The sequence below is a fragment of the Nothoprocta perdicaria genome, unplaced genomic scaffold, assembly GCF_003342845.1.
Source record: "Nothoprocta perdicaria isolate Ctin4 unplaced genomic scaffold, notPer1 scaffold_2, whole genome shotgun sequence".
Taxonomy (NCBI): domain Eukaryota; kingdom Metazoa; phylum Chordata; class Aves; order Tinamiformes; family Tinamidae; genus Nothoprocta; species Nothoprocta perdicaria.
Genome location: NW_020455204.1, coordinates 136,468 through 149,339, shown reverse-complemented (window position 1 = coordinate 149,339; position 12,872 = coordinate 136,468). Strand labels below are relative to the sequence as shown.

Here is a 12,872-nt window from a genome sequence, read left to right as displayed (position 1 = left end):
CATCAAGCCAAGACTCCACCTAAGTTGCCTAAGACGACTTCTGCTACACCTCACTACAGGACGTGGCGTGAGTCAAGTGAAATCATTTTGGACTCAGCAGACCAATTTCCTTGCTGTGTGGGGATCCTCTGGCAGGCTAAAGGTCCAAAGAGACCATCAGAGACGGCCAACTGAGAATCCTTTCACTTTGCATGGAATTTAGCTAATTTTAGGTGTTTAAAAGTTGTCATCATTTATGCAAATCGTTCAGACATTTTCTGCAGGTGAGACAGACACACCRGGGGTTATTCTCCTCAACACAGATGTAATGAGCTACTTTCTTGAAGAAGAGCTCAGTTTGCAGATATTGCTTCTAGATGGCATCTTCAGCCACTGCATCCACCATAGGCTCTGGTGAACACATCAGGACCTGCAGGATTAGTGCTGTAAATGTGTCTTCACCTACGGACAGGCCCTTGAAGCAGCTCCAACGTCTGGGCATTGGGGGTGATTTATATTTTGACCATGGGTGGAGGCCACTTTCATGAAACAAGGAAGCCACCAAGCAGCTCCTGCACCCACACAGGTCGGTCCCACCTCCCAGCTGGGGCTGGCATCTCCCAGGTTTGCTCTCAAGTATGATATAAGCCTCTCCAATAATAATCCTACACAGGGAATTAGGAAACATTCCAGCTCCGAATGAAGAAAGGTGCTTCGGCTTTCCTCGGTGTGGTAAATTCATTCTTTCTACGGCTGCATTCCCTAATGAGATGATCAGTGACCTGATGAATGTTAGGTCACCAGTTTCCGGTACAAAATGCTGTGTGTTGTTTTTTTTAAAGTGTCTTTTTTCCAGCTACCTTTTTTTTTCTGTAGAGAAGCCAGTGCACTAAAAATATATCCGGTCAGGTTCTCTGAGGGCATAAATAGATATCTTTCCACTGAAATCAGGCTAGAAATACCAATGTATGTCAGCTAGGGAATGAATCCATCGTTACGAGAACAATTTCACTATATAGACACACACACATTTATATGGAGAAAAATATATAAATATGCATTGAAATATAATTATATGAAACTTATATAAAACCACAAAGGTAGGTCATACTTCCCTGATATATATATATATATATAAAATAAAGAACCATTCAGGATTGAGTATATATAATTTATTTTATATATATAATTTATTTATATATATATAATTTATTTTATATGTTTTTATATTTTTAATATATAGTATATATTCATATATATTTATATAAAACCCACAAAGGTGGGAACATACCTTGCTAATGCTTCCAGCCTTGAATGGGCCTTTATTTTAATAGAACAACTGTATCCTGCTCTCCTTAGAAAAGGCATCTTTGTAAAGGCACAGTTATTTCTATACTATCTATACAGAAGATAAGTTATTTGGGAAGCGGGCATCAGAAATGATCCYGCAAAGTCTCCTCTGTGTCTTTTAACCCTTTCAACCGCGTCAGTCCTGAGCACGCGCGTGGTTTTATATTCCAAGCCTTTCTGCTCTCTGTATCATCAACGATGACCGCAGGCTTGCATAAAAATGCCAAGCAATTTTTAGCCCAAGCTCAGCATGGCTAGGTGCCACRCTCTTTGTGGGGCATGAAGCGCTTCTAATGGTCTTCCCTGTTTCGCCTCTTCCCTCCCCCTCCAAAACCCCTGGGATGAATGTAAGCCTTCACGTCTCTCYGTTGACCATAATGAAAGGGTAGTTTAAGAGCAAAAATGTTGGGGACATCATTATTCAAGTGCCAGTAGAGGCTGAGGGGCTGGCATAGAGGGAAGGAAAAAATAATAATTAAAAAAAAAAAGTATTTCAAGTAGTAGTAGCACACCCAATAAATAAATAAATAAATAAATAAATATCGGCTTGTTGCGCCAAGATCCGTGCAGTCATTGGAAACTGCAGGCAGGCAGGGAACACGGGGCACATTCAGAAGACCACAGAGATGATTTAGAATGAGAAGAGTAAGTGTTATATATATATCTCTATTTATTGGCTTTTCTGGGCATGAGCCTGAACATTTTCATACGTAGGAGAACGTTTGCCCATCTGAGTGAGCTTATGGATTATCTGAGTGAGCTTTTGCAGGGTTACAGGCATTATTTGTTGGCTGCCAGTGCAATTTGCCTGGCTATGGAGAGCCATATTCAGGTCACCAAATAAGGCAACTAGAAGGGACTTTCTGTACTGACATCTAAATCCAAGCCTGCAATGACCACCTACAGTGTGGAGCTATGAGATGCTGGCTCCTTGGTCAGAAAGAAGCCTTAAAACAGAAGGTCAAAATACAGAACCCTACAGTTCTCCATTGAGAGCAAGCTCCCTCGGCCTCTGAGAACATGGGATCTGAGGCACACCTGCCCTCCTGTACGGGAAATGCTATACTGAGCACCTACATCTGTCTTTGCTCTAATCATGGGTATGGCATTTTTCCTGCAGAACATCTGCACCAGGAAGCAACCTGGCGCATGGACGTAGTTCCAAGTTAAATAAAACACATGAAGTTAATTACTGGCAGGACCCGGTATTTAGAAGAGAACTTTAAACAGGATTTAGGCTGAAGTTGCCGCTTAAATGTTTAAATCCAAAAAGTCCTCTTCAGCCACCTGGCCCTGAAGATCCCAACGTGTTCTAGAAGCTTCCTTCATTGACCTGAAACCATTCTATGCATATCCAGAAATGACCAGGTAGGCATCTCACTTCTGCCAAAGACCCCAAGAACCAGAAACAACACAACATAGCACTACGTTCTCCAGAGGAATCTAGAGCATCCTTAGCAAGCCTGCTCTCAAGAACAAGGCCTGTTAGCAATATGAGCTTAACTGCTTGGTCTATGAAGCACTGCTACCTGAGGAACTTACGGAGTTGCTGAGGCCAAAAGGACAACCCACAATTAAGATCCTGCCTCTGTATCCCATCACCTAAGGCAGTCACCTTGAAGTAGAAAGCCCTGGATTTTGGCCCCACAATCCTGAAGATATCTCAACAGTTTAGCCTGAAACACACAAGCAGATGCCAGAGATGGGACCCCTGATAAATTCTTGCTTAGCTCAACCCTCAAGTGGCATACAAAGCAAAACGTGGGTGGTTCTAATGGTCCCAAATGGGTTCCCACAACACAGGGGCACATGTTACCTCTGCATCCTGGACATCCTGTGGAGCTCCATGTCGTCACTGCCACGGAAACCTTTCGCAAAAGGATTGTTCTCAATCTTTAACTGGGTGATCTGAAAGGAATGAAATGCAACAGATTCATCATAAGTCCAAAGCAAAGCCTGGGAGAGCAAGGATACTGTTTATTAAACCCAATCCAACGGTTGAGGACCGGGGGAAAAAGCCTTCAGAAACTCAAGTCACCCTTCAGCTCAGCTATCAACTATCCCAGCTGAGCCTTCCTCTAAGCTCTTTCCACTGGAAAGAAATATATCTCCTGTCAACAACCTTTCACTTCTCTCAGGTTTGGTCCATTCCCCATAGGAGTGACAGTACAAAAGTTAATAACTAATCACATTACAAAAGCCACCACCACCAGGCATTCCACATCAGTGCATGGATATAACCAAAACCTTGTAGCTCAGACTCCAGATCTTTTCACTCAGAGTGGTAAARCCCTTTCTGTATTTGAGGACATCTGTGTTTACTCCAGGTGCTTTGCATGTGACACGCTTCCCCAGCAAACTCCATACCTGTAAACACTGCTTCTCTATTAACTACACACCACGAACTTTCAGGGAAATTCCAGGTCGAAGCATCACATCCTGGAGGAATTTTTCTCTCCCCGTTAACTCYGTAAGGAACTAAAGAGTACTAGCTTTCTTGCCTCACTATCTGAAGTTCATTGGGAAAAAAACATTCCCTGACACTCAACTTTTGGTGCTCTTACAATGTTTTAAAGTAAACAGCTAAAGTAGCTAGGGTAAAGAGATCACCTAAAGCAATACTCAGATACATGCAGCCTTTTCCTTTACACATCACCCCTTAAAGACTCAAGTGAGAAGGTTTTCTCAAGCCAGAGTTTGATGTTTAAGCAAATGTCRTACAGAGGTTCCCATCTATGGACCAAGACCATCCCTAAATACACCCCCTCCAGACCCCAACACTGCAGAACCTCACTCTGCTGTTTCCAAACTTGCTCCTCATCCTTTGATGGCTTTATATGGCAGGACTTAAATCAGATCAGGTGCAATCTATCTGCATTGCCCTGAGTGCTGGTCTCACACCATCTGCTCCTCTGAGCAAAGCCAACACAAGCTCTCTGTTGGCTCCTTCAACAGAAACACAGCTCGGAACCCACTCTGCCTGTGCCCAAATCTGGAGCACAAACCTGCCTGTGTGCACAGATCTGGAGCTACCAAAYGGGGAACCATGGCCTTGGAGCAAGAGAAAAGAATAGGTCTCTGTAGAAGGTCCCTTACCACCCTTCAGCTTCCTTTGAAAACTCAGTCAGATGAAGGAGGCTGTTCCCTTTCCTCCTTTTCTCCACAACTACCTATCAGCCAGAGCACTCCATCAGGAGAGCCGCTTCCACTCTATCTGTGCCATCAGGGGACTTCACACAYTCAATGTCACAAACTCAACCTATTTTACAGGGAATCATTATCCTTACTTCCTACTAAAACTGKGCCGAAAGGAAGGAAAGAGCTCAAGGTTAATGGTAGGAGAACAGAGCGAGGCTCATGTTTGCTAAGCTAAGCACACGCAACCGGACCCACCTCTTGGCCAAAAGTCAAAGAGAAAATTCTGACTCTGCTAGTGTCAACAGCAAAACCCTCCGGGTATCTGCACTATTAGATTATTTTACTATTTTCTTGTCTTACAAGTTTATAATTTTTCTCTACCAAGGCCACTGGTTTATTTGCTATTTCAGCCTAATTTAGCCCCAAATCTCACACAGGGACCCCATCACTCAGACCCTTACCCCCACGGGCATTCCCATTAAAGCAGAATCTAATTTAGTCCATAAACACAGCACTGTTTTGGTTTTGGGATTTTTTTTCTTTTGGTCACACATTTCAGATTTCAAAGAAAAGCGTGAACAACCAATCTATTTGTCCAATTTGCCATTTGAGCTGTTCTCTAGCAGTAAAACAGGGGCACATTTTGTCATTAAAACCYCAAAATCATTAGACAACCAGCTACATATTTTGCAAAGAGCAAAACCTGCCTATCGGTTCCCACCAGAGAGGCTGTGGCACCTATACAATCAATAATAGGCATTATTCAGTGCTTTGAATGTTCGGGCTATTTAACTTGCATTTGAAGAACACTAAATGTATGAGTTGTCCTCCCTTGCCTAACCCAATGGCAATATTTGCTTCCATAAGTGAAGTCCTTCACTGAGTGAGTATTGGCATCTAACTACAACCGTACAAGGCCCGGATTCATCCCAGCCTAACCGTAGACATGTTAATCGAGGTGCCTGCGTTAGGAACCTTGTCTCAAAGGGTTCCTGCTAGAAGTAAGGTAGGGAGATGGGAAGTGTTGAATGGCACTGGGGCCCTGAGCTTGTAGAATTGCCTTCAGAAGTCCCCACCACCTTTGGTTCACCACCAACAACCAGCTCSCTCATCTAAGTATCCCAGCTAAATGCCTTATTTGAGGCAGAATGAATCAAGCCTTTAATCACCCATAAAGAGCCAGACAAAACATCATTTGGGACCTTGAGCTTGCAAACACTTGGCTTTACGAGTAGAGAAATCTCTTAACTTTCACTCTTACAGACAACGTTATAAACTTTCTTGTTCGTAGCAGAAAGCCCTCAGTGAAGCACCACTGACTCCCACAGTCTTAAAATCAGGGATTTGCTAGATTGAGGGTGTCTGGAAACCGATGACTACAGTACGTCTCAAAGTTGGTCTTTGGTGTGTTTTAGATGGATGACACCAGGAGCCTTCAGATCAACGTTCCCCTATGTGAGTCTCTGTGTCACTCATGGTATCAACCCTAGCACAGAGGCCAGAGTCTCCAAGCTGGGTTTAACAGAAAGATATATATATATTAAAAAAAAAAATAAAAAAAGAGTAAGGAGAGAAAAGTAGTGAATCTCTGCTTTAAAAAGCAGCCAGGGGAAAATATTTTGTTTGGCTGTTTTTTGGGGTTTTTTTTTTTTTTTTTTTTTGGTGTAGGGAGGTGTGTGTTGGGGTTTTTTTTGTTTGTTTTTTGTTTTTTTTTATCTCACTTGTAAACTATTTCAGAGGTGGAAAAGCAAACAAATGGGTGGAAATCACCTTCTGGATCAGCTTAGCCATAGTGAAACTCAGTTTAATTGACTGTAACTCATTTGGGGAGGGTGGGGGGAGAAAGGGGGGCACAAAAATCTGTCAGAAAGTCAAATGACAGTTACATCATTAAAAATAAAAAATAATAATTAAAAGAAAAATAAGTCCTGCAAAGTCATTAGGATGGAGGGCCCAGGGCTAAATTACATAGCAAAGCTTCAATAAAACTGTAGGGCTTTGTGTATTTCTTTGCAACTAAAAGAAACTGATGGCAAAGTTAGCTCCTGCACATTGATGTTTAAGGCTGTTGCAGACCCTTCTAAGATGGGAGTTTTCCAGAATGAAGCCTTACAGACCTACACTTTTCACTTCTTGTTTGACCTATGGGTTCGTCTTCACTTTAATAGGAAGCGACAGTTCCCAATGGGAGCTGAGCGCAGCTCCTCGGCACTCCTTTCTCTGGGCTAACTGACCACAAAGCAGCTCAGCTGAGACATTTCCAAAGGCAGCTTGAAATCCAGCATGATAACACGCAGTTTTTCATCTGGTTCATTCAAGGAAATATAGCTTCTTTACTCTCCTTACACAGCCATATAGTTTTATATGTGTGCAAGTGTGCCTATAAGATACATATATCACTATGCCCAGGGTCAAAATTACTACTTAGCATTATATTTGTCAAATATTTGCTATAATAAATTTTTTTTTAATTGTTTATGACTTTACTAAACTTGGTTAGGGATGAAATGTTCCATGCCAGGTGTCTGCCTCAGGCTCACTTATTATTTACTTACTTTATTATCAGTCAAGCAGGTCCCATGTTTTTAGAGCACTACAGCTAAAGGAAAACACACTGCTCCGACCCTCTCCAAAACTCTGAGACCTTTTGTACAATTGCTCTAAAGGCTGGGCACTTTGGAAACAGATCTTCATTTTTCACAAGGAGGGGACCTTGCCTGGTGACTATCTGCCCCATCCTGAAAAGGTAAAAGCTTGAACAAGTGGGGAAAAAAAGGTGACAAGGCCACCCTATTTAGCAACATAGAGGTGATGACCACCTAGTTAACTCCATCTGGGACTCAGCTGAAGGTACTTGAAAATACAGAACCTGTTTCTTCCAGTGCTTATATGCACCACTTGGAAACTGAGGAAGCCAAATGGGAGCAGTGGGAAGCAGAGCATTAGAGGAGGACAAGGTGCCTGCTGGGACCACCTCCATAAGACCAGGCCAAACAGAGCAGCCCAAGGAGGGTCTGGGACTCTGAGATGGAGGGAAAGATCAGGGAAGGGAGGCAGCTGGCAGGATGGGAGAAGATGCTGAACCTGGAAGCCAGTGGAGGAAATGGGAGGCACTGGGAGCCAGTGGCTGCTCAGAGTTACCAGTGTGAGCCAGAGGGGCTCATTGAGGAGGCTCTTGGCTCAACTGTGAGAGCAGGAGACAAGGCAAGAAGACACAGACCTTACACAGAGCCGAGGGCAGGGACCAGGGGGAGGAGGTTCCTCAGGAGATGGAAGGAGCAAGGCTAAAGAAACACATTGAGGAGATGTGGAATGCAGAGCCTGAGGGTCTTGGGACAACATGGGCACTCCACAAATGGGCTGGGCACCCTGTCCCTGGGCCCTCAGGGAGAGGGGGACAAAGCTGAGGAGAAGAGGGGAGACAGGACTGGCCCAGAGATGACACTCAGCCTCCTGAAGGACACTCTTCCCCACCAAAATGTGGAAAGAGACTTTGACAGCAAAGATCTACGGAGCCACTGGCAGCAGCTCAGCCTCAATAACTCTGAACAATGCCTCTAAGCAGACTATACATATATAATTGTATAGTCAAAAAACCTACCAAGCATGTCTATGTACACTGCTATAAGTCAGCCAGGCCCTTCTTTCATCATTACAGTGCACATAACACTTCTGGGTGCATATAGGACTCTGGTTAGGACTAACGTTTCCACTAAAAGAATTCAGGTTACCAAGAACGTTAAATAACTTAGAGGAAAAAAAAAAAAAAAGCATAAAATTGTATATCCTGAGGGGAGAAAAACAATATAAAGCCCAAGTCCAGCTAATAGCGAAAGTAGGTTGTAAAAATTAATGAGAATAATTGTTGTGAATTCTTGCTTTTGAAAGAACCCTCATGAGGACAGAACCTTAATTATTTCTGTCTATTAGGGCTYGTTTCCTGGTCCTAAGTGGAGAGCTAAGACCTAATAAATACAAGCTAGTAACACAATGATTTAAGCTATAGCAAAATGGTACTTAACCGCAGGGGAAGTAATACTGGGGAATCAACCTGATTGCAAGCACCCATTGTGTAAATGGCAAGGAAATGAAATGTGCATGTGACCTGTTTTAACACCTCAGTATTTCTGGGGTGTTTTTTCAGGGGGGTGGGTGGYCAGCTGAGCTGCTGACAAGCACACGGAAAAACTCACAAGAACTTTCCTCGTGGCTTAGCCCTCCTTTAGGGGAGCACTGCTGGGGAGGGGAAGATCCCAGAGCGCTTAAATATCTTTTCAGGCCGCCTAAAATACCAGGGGAAATAAGCGTAAACCCTATATTGGGATTGCAGCTGTGCTATTGAAATAAAGTGACTGATTTGAACATAGCTAGGTCTTTCTGTAAGCTGCACAGGCATAGACTCAGATGCAGTTATGGAGAGTCAAGTCATACAGCTAATATTGTAATTTAATTCACTTGCACCGTAGTTCTTGAGACCTGAAGCACATGCACATATGTACTCATTTGTGTGTGTATAAAATATGTAGGTGCATAAAATATAGAGGTATATAAAATATGTAGGTGTATAATATATAGGTATAAAACACTATGTGCCGCTGTGAATAGGAAGGCTGTGCTACAGGTGATARCTGGAAGCCAGAGGAAAAAAAATAGGCTGTAAATAGGAATATGTAAGTAGCAGACATAGAGATGTAGGGATGGACAAACAGACAAACCTCGGGGAGTTCAATACAAACAGATTCACGGCAAATGGAAACATATTCCGTGTCGCGCCATGAAAACACGGTTTGCACTCCCAGCTGTGCAAGGCACACAGGGAACAGACCACGCTGGTGGCTTTGCAGAGCCGCGCGATGCTGCCCCTTCTCCCTGCACTGGCATCAGCTGCACCAGCCTCAGCCCGCTGGTTATTCCTCAACTGCACTGGGGCAAGCTGCAAATGTTATTCCCTTCCCTGGAGGGAGATGCCATTGAGGGTAGCTCACTCCCTGGCTTATTTTTATGGCTCTATCTCTCTCCATCGGGTCTTTATCTTGGGGCTACGGCCGCTCGTTATTTGTTCCCCAAACGAGCCAAAGCTTTTTTCCTTTAGCAAAAGGAAAAGCAGTGGGAGCCAGGGGGAGGGATGCAAGCGCATGTACGGCGTGTAGGGGGGTGTGTGGGATATGTAGCGGTGTCCGGGTGCATGTGTCTGCCGGGATACGAGCCCGGCTGTAGGGATCGGCGCGCTCGTCAGGGCGCGCGCCCTGACAGAGACRGATACGCAGATGTCAGGCCTTATCAACCAGATGTTGTTGATTTACAATCAAATATTCCTGCTCCTCCTAATATGGCAGTTTTCCCAAACTACTGTGCTTACATGGGTTTTCTTTCCTTTGTTTTATTCGCAGGGTTTCTTTTCTTCGCAAGATACTCCCATTTTCTCTTCAAAGGAAAGCAGTTAAATTCAGGTCTGTTTTCTCCTAGGGAAATACATTTAAAGCAAGCACTGCGTCCTGTTTTATTAGCTCTCAGTTCTATTAATATTATATTCTTTCTCTGAATCCATCAAGCAGAAGTTAAACTTGATTTTATAGCATCCACAGTGGAGTTATAATTTAAGACATAATTTGGCGAGGGCTCAATTTGGATTCACTTTGCTCGTCCTGGCCGTGCCAACAGCTCCTATTTTAAAGGGCAGGGAAGTATTTTCTTTTCTCCTTAGTTACAGTGAAACACTCTTTCTTTCCCAGGCTACCTCTACTGTGGGGGTCTCTCCTGCCAACCGATGGATGAGGGAAACAGAACCATTTCAGGAAGGCTGAGGAGTTTCCCAGTTACATCTCCAGGAAAGCATCCAGGACCCAGACGAAGCACTAAATGACCTTCCTGCATTTGAAATGAAGCGCCTGATTTTGCTCTTTGAAGCCCAAAAGCAGCTATCCTACCTACCCATGAGTACCAGCCTAAAGTCTGTTGTAAAGGAATAGGGAAGGGCTTTATCTGTTTGTCAGGATCTGAAAATTCATGTTAGGGAGAGGAGCAGGCGGCAAATGCCAGCACTAAGGGCCGTGACTAAGGCAGCTAAAGCGGAGCTGGGTATGGGAACACAGTTCCAAAGGAGACAGTGGCCCCACGGCATCATTTTTCCCATGTGGGCAGCCTGCCCTGTGCCACAGATGGGGGTACTACAAAGAAAAAAAAAGAAAAAGAATGCGCTTTTGGGGGTGTTTTCTTTTGTTTCGGGCTGTTTTGCTTGGGCAGGCTGCGATATGATTTGAGCGGCAGAGCCCTCCCTTCCTTTCAGCCTCTCGCTGCCAACCCTTCAGCTCCCAGCCCAGCTTTCCACGCACATTCCCTGCACGACTTGTCAGAACGGAGCCATTCCCCAAACAAAAGGACTCTGCGAAGCCAGACTGGGTTATCAGGGACCCGACGGCCGAGGGGAGCGCTGGGGCTCCCTTCTCCAAGGGCAGATTAGGAGCCTTTGACCGATGAGGGGAAAGAAGATAAAGGCAACTTCCTTGGTTGGTCGTCTCATCTCTGAGCAAACCATCCTGTTGAACTCACTCCCTCTTGGCTCGCGCAGAGCCCTCTCTTTAGACGCCTTGTTGGAGTCACTGGGAATAACAGAGGCGATGGGATGAAGCCCCAGAGATGAGGAGGGCATGGGACATGAAAAGAGGGGGAGAGAGGGGGGAAAGGGGCAAAAAGGAGTGGAGGGAGAGGGAAGGAGGGGAAAGAAAGGAAGGGAAGGGATGGAGGGGAAAGAGGGAAAAGAAAGGAAAGAAAAGAGAGGAAAGAAAGGGGGAACTAAAGGGGACAAAAAGAGGAGAAAGAGGAGAAAAGAGGGTCTAAACACCTCAAAAGAAGTTGTGCAAGGAGAGAGGGAGTGGAAACATGACCTATCAGTGCAAAAGGTGGCCCAGGTCCTTACCTTGTGGTTTTGGTAGGAGGTGACAGCGATGAAGGCAGTCTCTGGAAAGACGTGGGTGCAAAACGCCGTGTTCTTGGACCCGAAGCCATTGTTCTCATCTGCTTTGACAATGTGGAGCCGGGGCTGGTATTTGTGCATGGAGTTCAGGATGATCTGGGGGTTGGGGAGAAGTTAAGGACATCCCATGGGTTTGGAGGGGTCACACAGTGATGCCCCTTACCCCTCCATCCCAGCCCCACATCCCAGCCCAAAGAGGAGGCGCGATGAGGAGGTGCTGCCACAGAAAATGCTTCCTCCTCTTCAGGACTTTGGATGGGAAGAACATGTGTCCCAAAAGAAGCAGACTGCCCTACCAAGGTGTCCGTCGATCCTAAMACCAGGCAGAGCTTGAGGATCTGCCAGCAGCTCTCCCAGCTTTGTCACTACCACGCCAAGGTGGCTACTTATTTGGCCTTGTGGACACCTTGGGGCTGCCCCTCTGTGTCAGCGGCCCGTAGAGAGACCCGTCACCTCCCCAGGCTTTTCATCAGCTCCCAAGGCCTCCCAACTCCCCCAGAATATTTCTTAGACCCCCAAAATGCGTTTTAGTTTTGGATTTTTTTTTTTTTCCCAGAGAGGGTGGCTGGCGGCAGGGGGAAGGAGACACAGCCAGCCAGCCACGCAGGGGGCAGCTGGAGAAGCGCCCGCTTTTCSAGATAAATCACTCTCCGCCTCCATCCCCGAGTCGGGTTAATCTGCGGGGAAGGTGGCGGTGATGGTGGCCGGAGCGGGGCGGGGGTCGCTGCGCGCTGATAATGACTGCGAGACCTTGGCGACAGCGAGACGCAGCCTGTCCCGCCAGCCCTGCGCCATCCCGGGCCCGGGAAGCCGGCGGGGCTCGCAGGGCCCGGCCATCCCGGGGGTTTAGGCAAATTGCTTTGACAAGCCCGTAAGTCGCAGACATCAACGGTGAACGATCTAATGGGTTTTAATTTCATTACGGCGACTCTAATTGAAAGACTGGCGGGGCAGTTCCTCCTCTGAAGTCCCCCCTTGTCTCCCAGCGCCTTAGGTTTGTTTAAAGAGCCTTTTCCCGAGAGCCGCCTGCTCCCAGCGGGAGACCGGCTGGCCCCTTCCCCCAGGCTGGCTCCTCGCAGGCTCCCGGCTCCCCCCTACCATAAAGAAAAGAGGGGGGAAAAAAAAGGGGGGGGGGTGCTTCAGGATGGGAACGTTGCCCCGACTGCGTCTGTGGCAGAGGCTCCACTCTCTCCTCCCACTTCCTGGTGGGCTGGGGAATGTCCCGATCCCTGGAAAGCGGCGTTTGCGAAGAGCTCTTCCCAAGCCCCCAGCAAGSCCCAAACTGCAGGAGTGGGGCTCAAAACAAGGATGCTGGGGGGGGGGTGAAAGCTCCTGCGAGTCCCCCCGCGGGGCGAGCGCCGCCGCTGCCCTGCTGGCCCCGGGCGCCCCGGCCGAGCCCCGGCGCTTGGGAGCGACCACGTGGGCAGGGAGC

The 12,872-nt window shown here is 46.3% G+C and overlaps 1 protein-coding gene across 1 annotated transcript in view; it reads right to left on the bottom strand.

Annotated features, from left to right (window-relative positions):
• Positions 1-12,872, bottom strand: part of TBX5 (T-box 5) — a 35,250-nt gene that overhangs the window by 15,564 nt on the left and 6,814 nt on the right. The window contains exons 5-6 of the mRNA XM_026037822.1: positions 11,384-11,536; positions 3,146-3,237 (exon numbers count right to left, since the gene is read on the bottom strand). Of these exons, the coding sequence (XP_025893607.1) occupies positions 3,146-3,237; positions 11,384-11,536 (245 nt within the window). The remainder of the gene's footprint in view (positions 1-3,145; positions 3,238-11,383; positions 11,537-12,872) is intronic.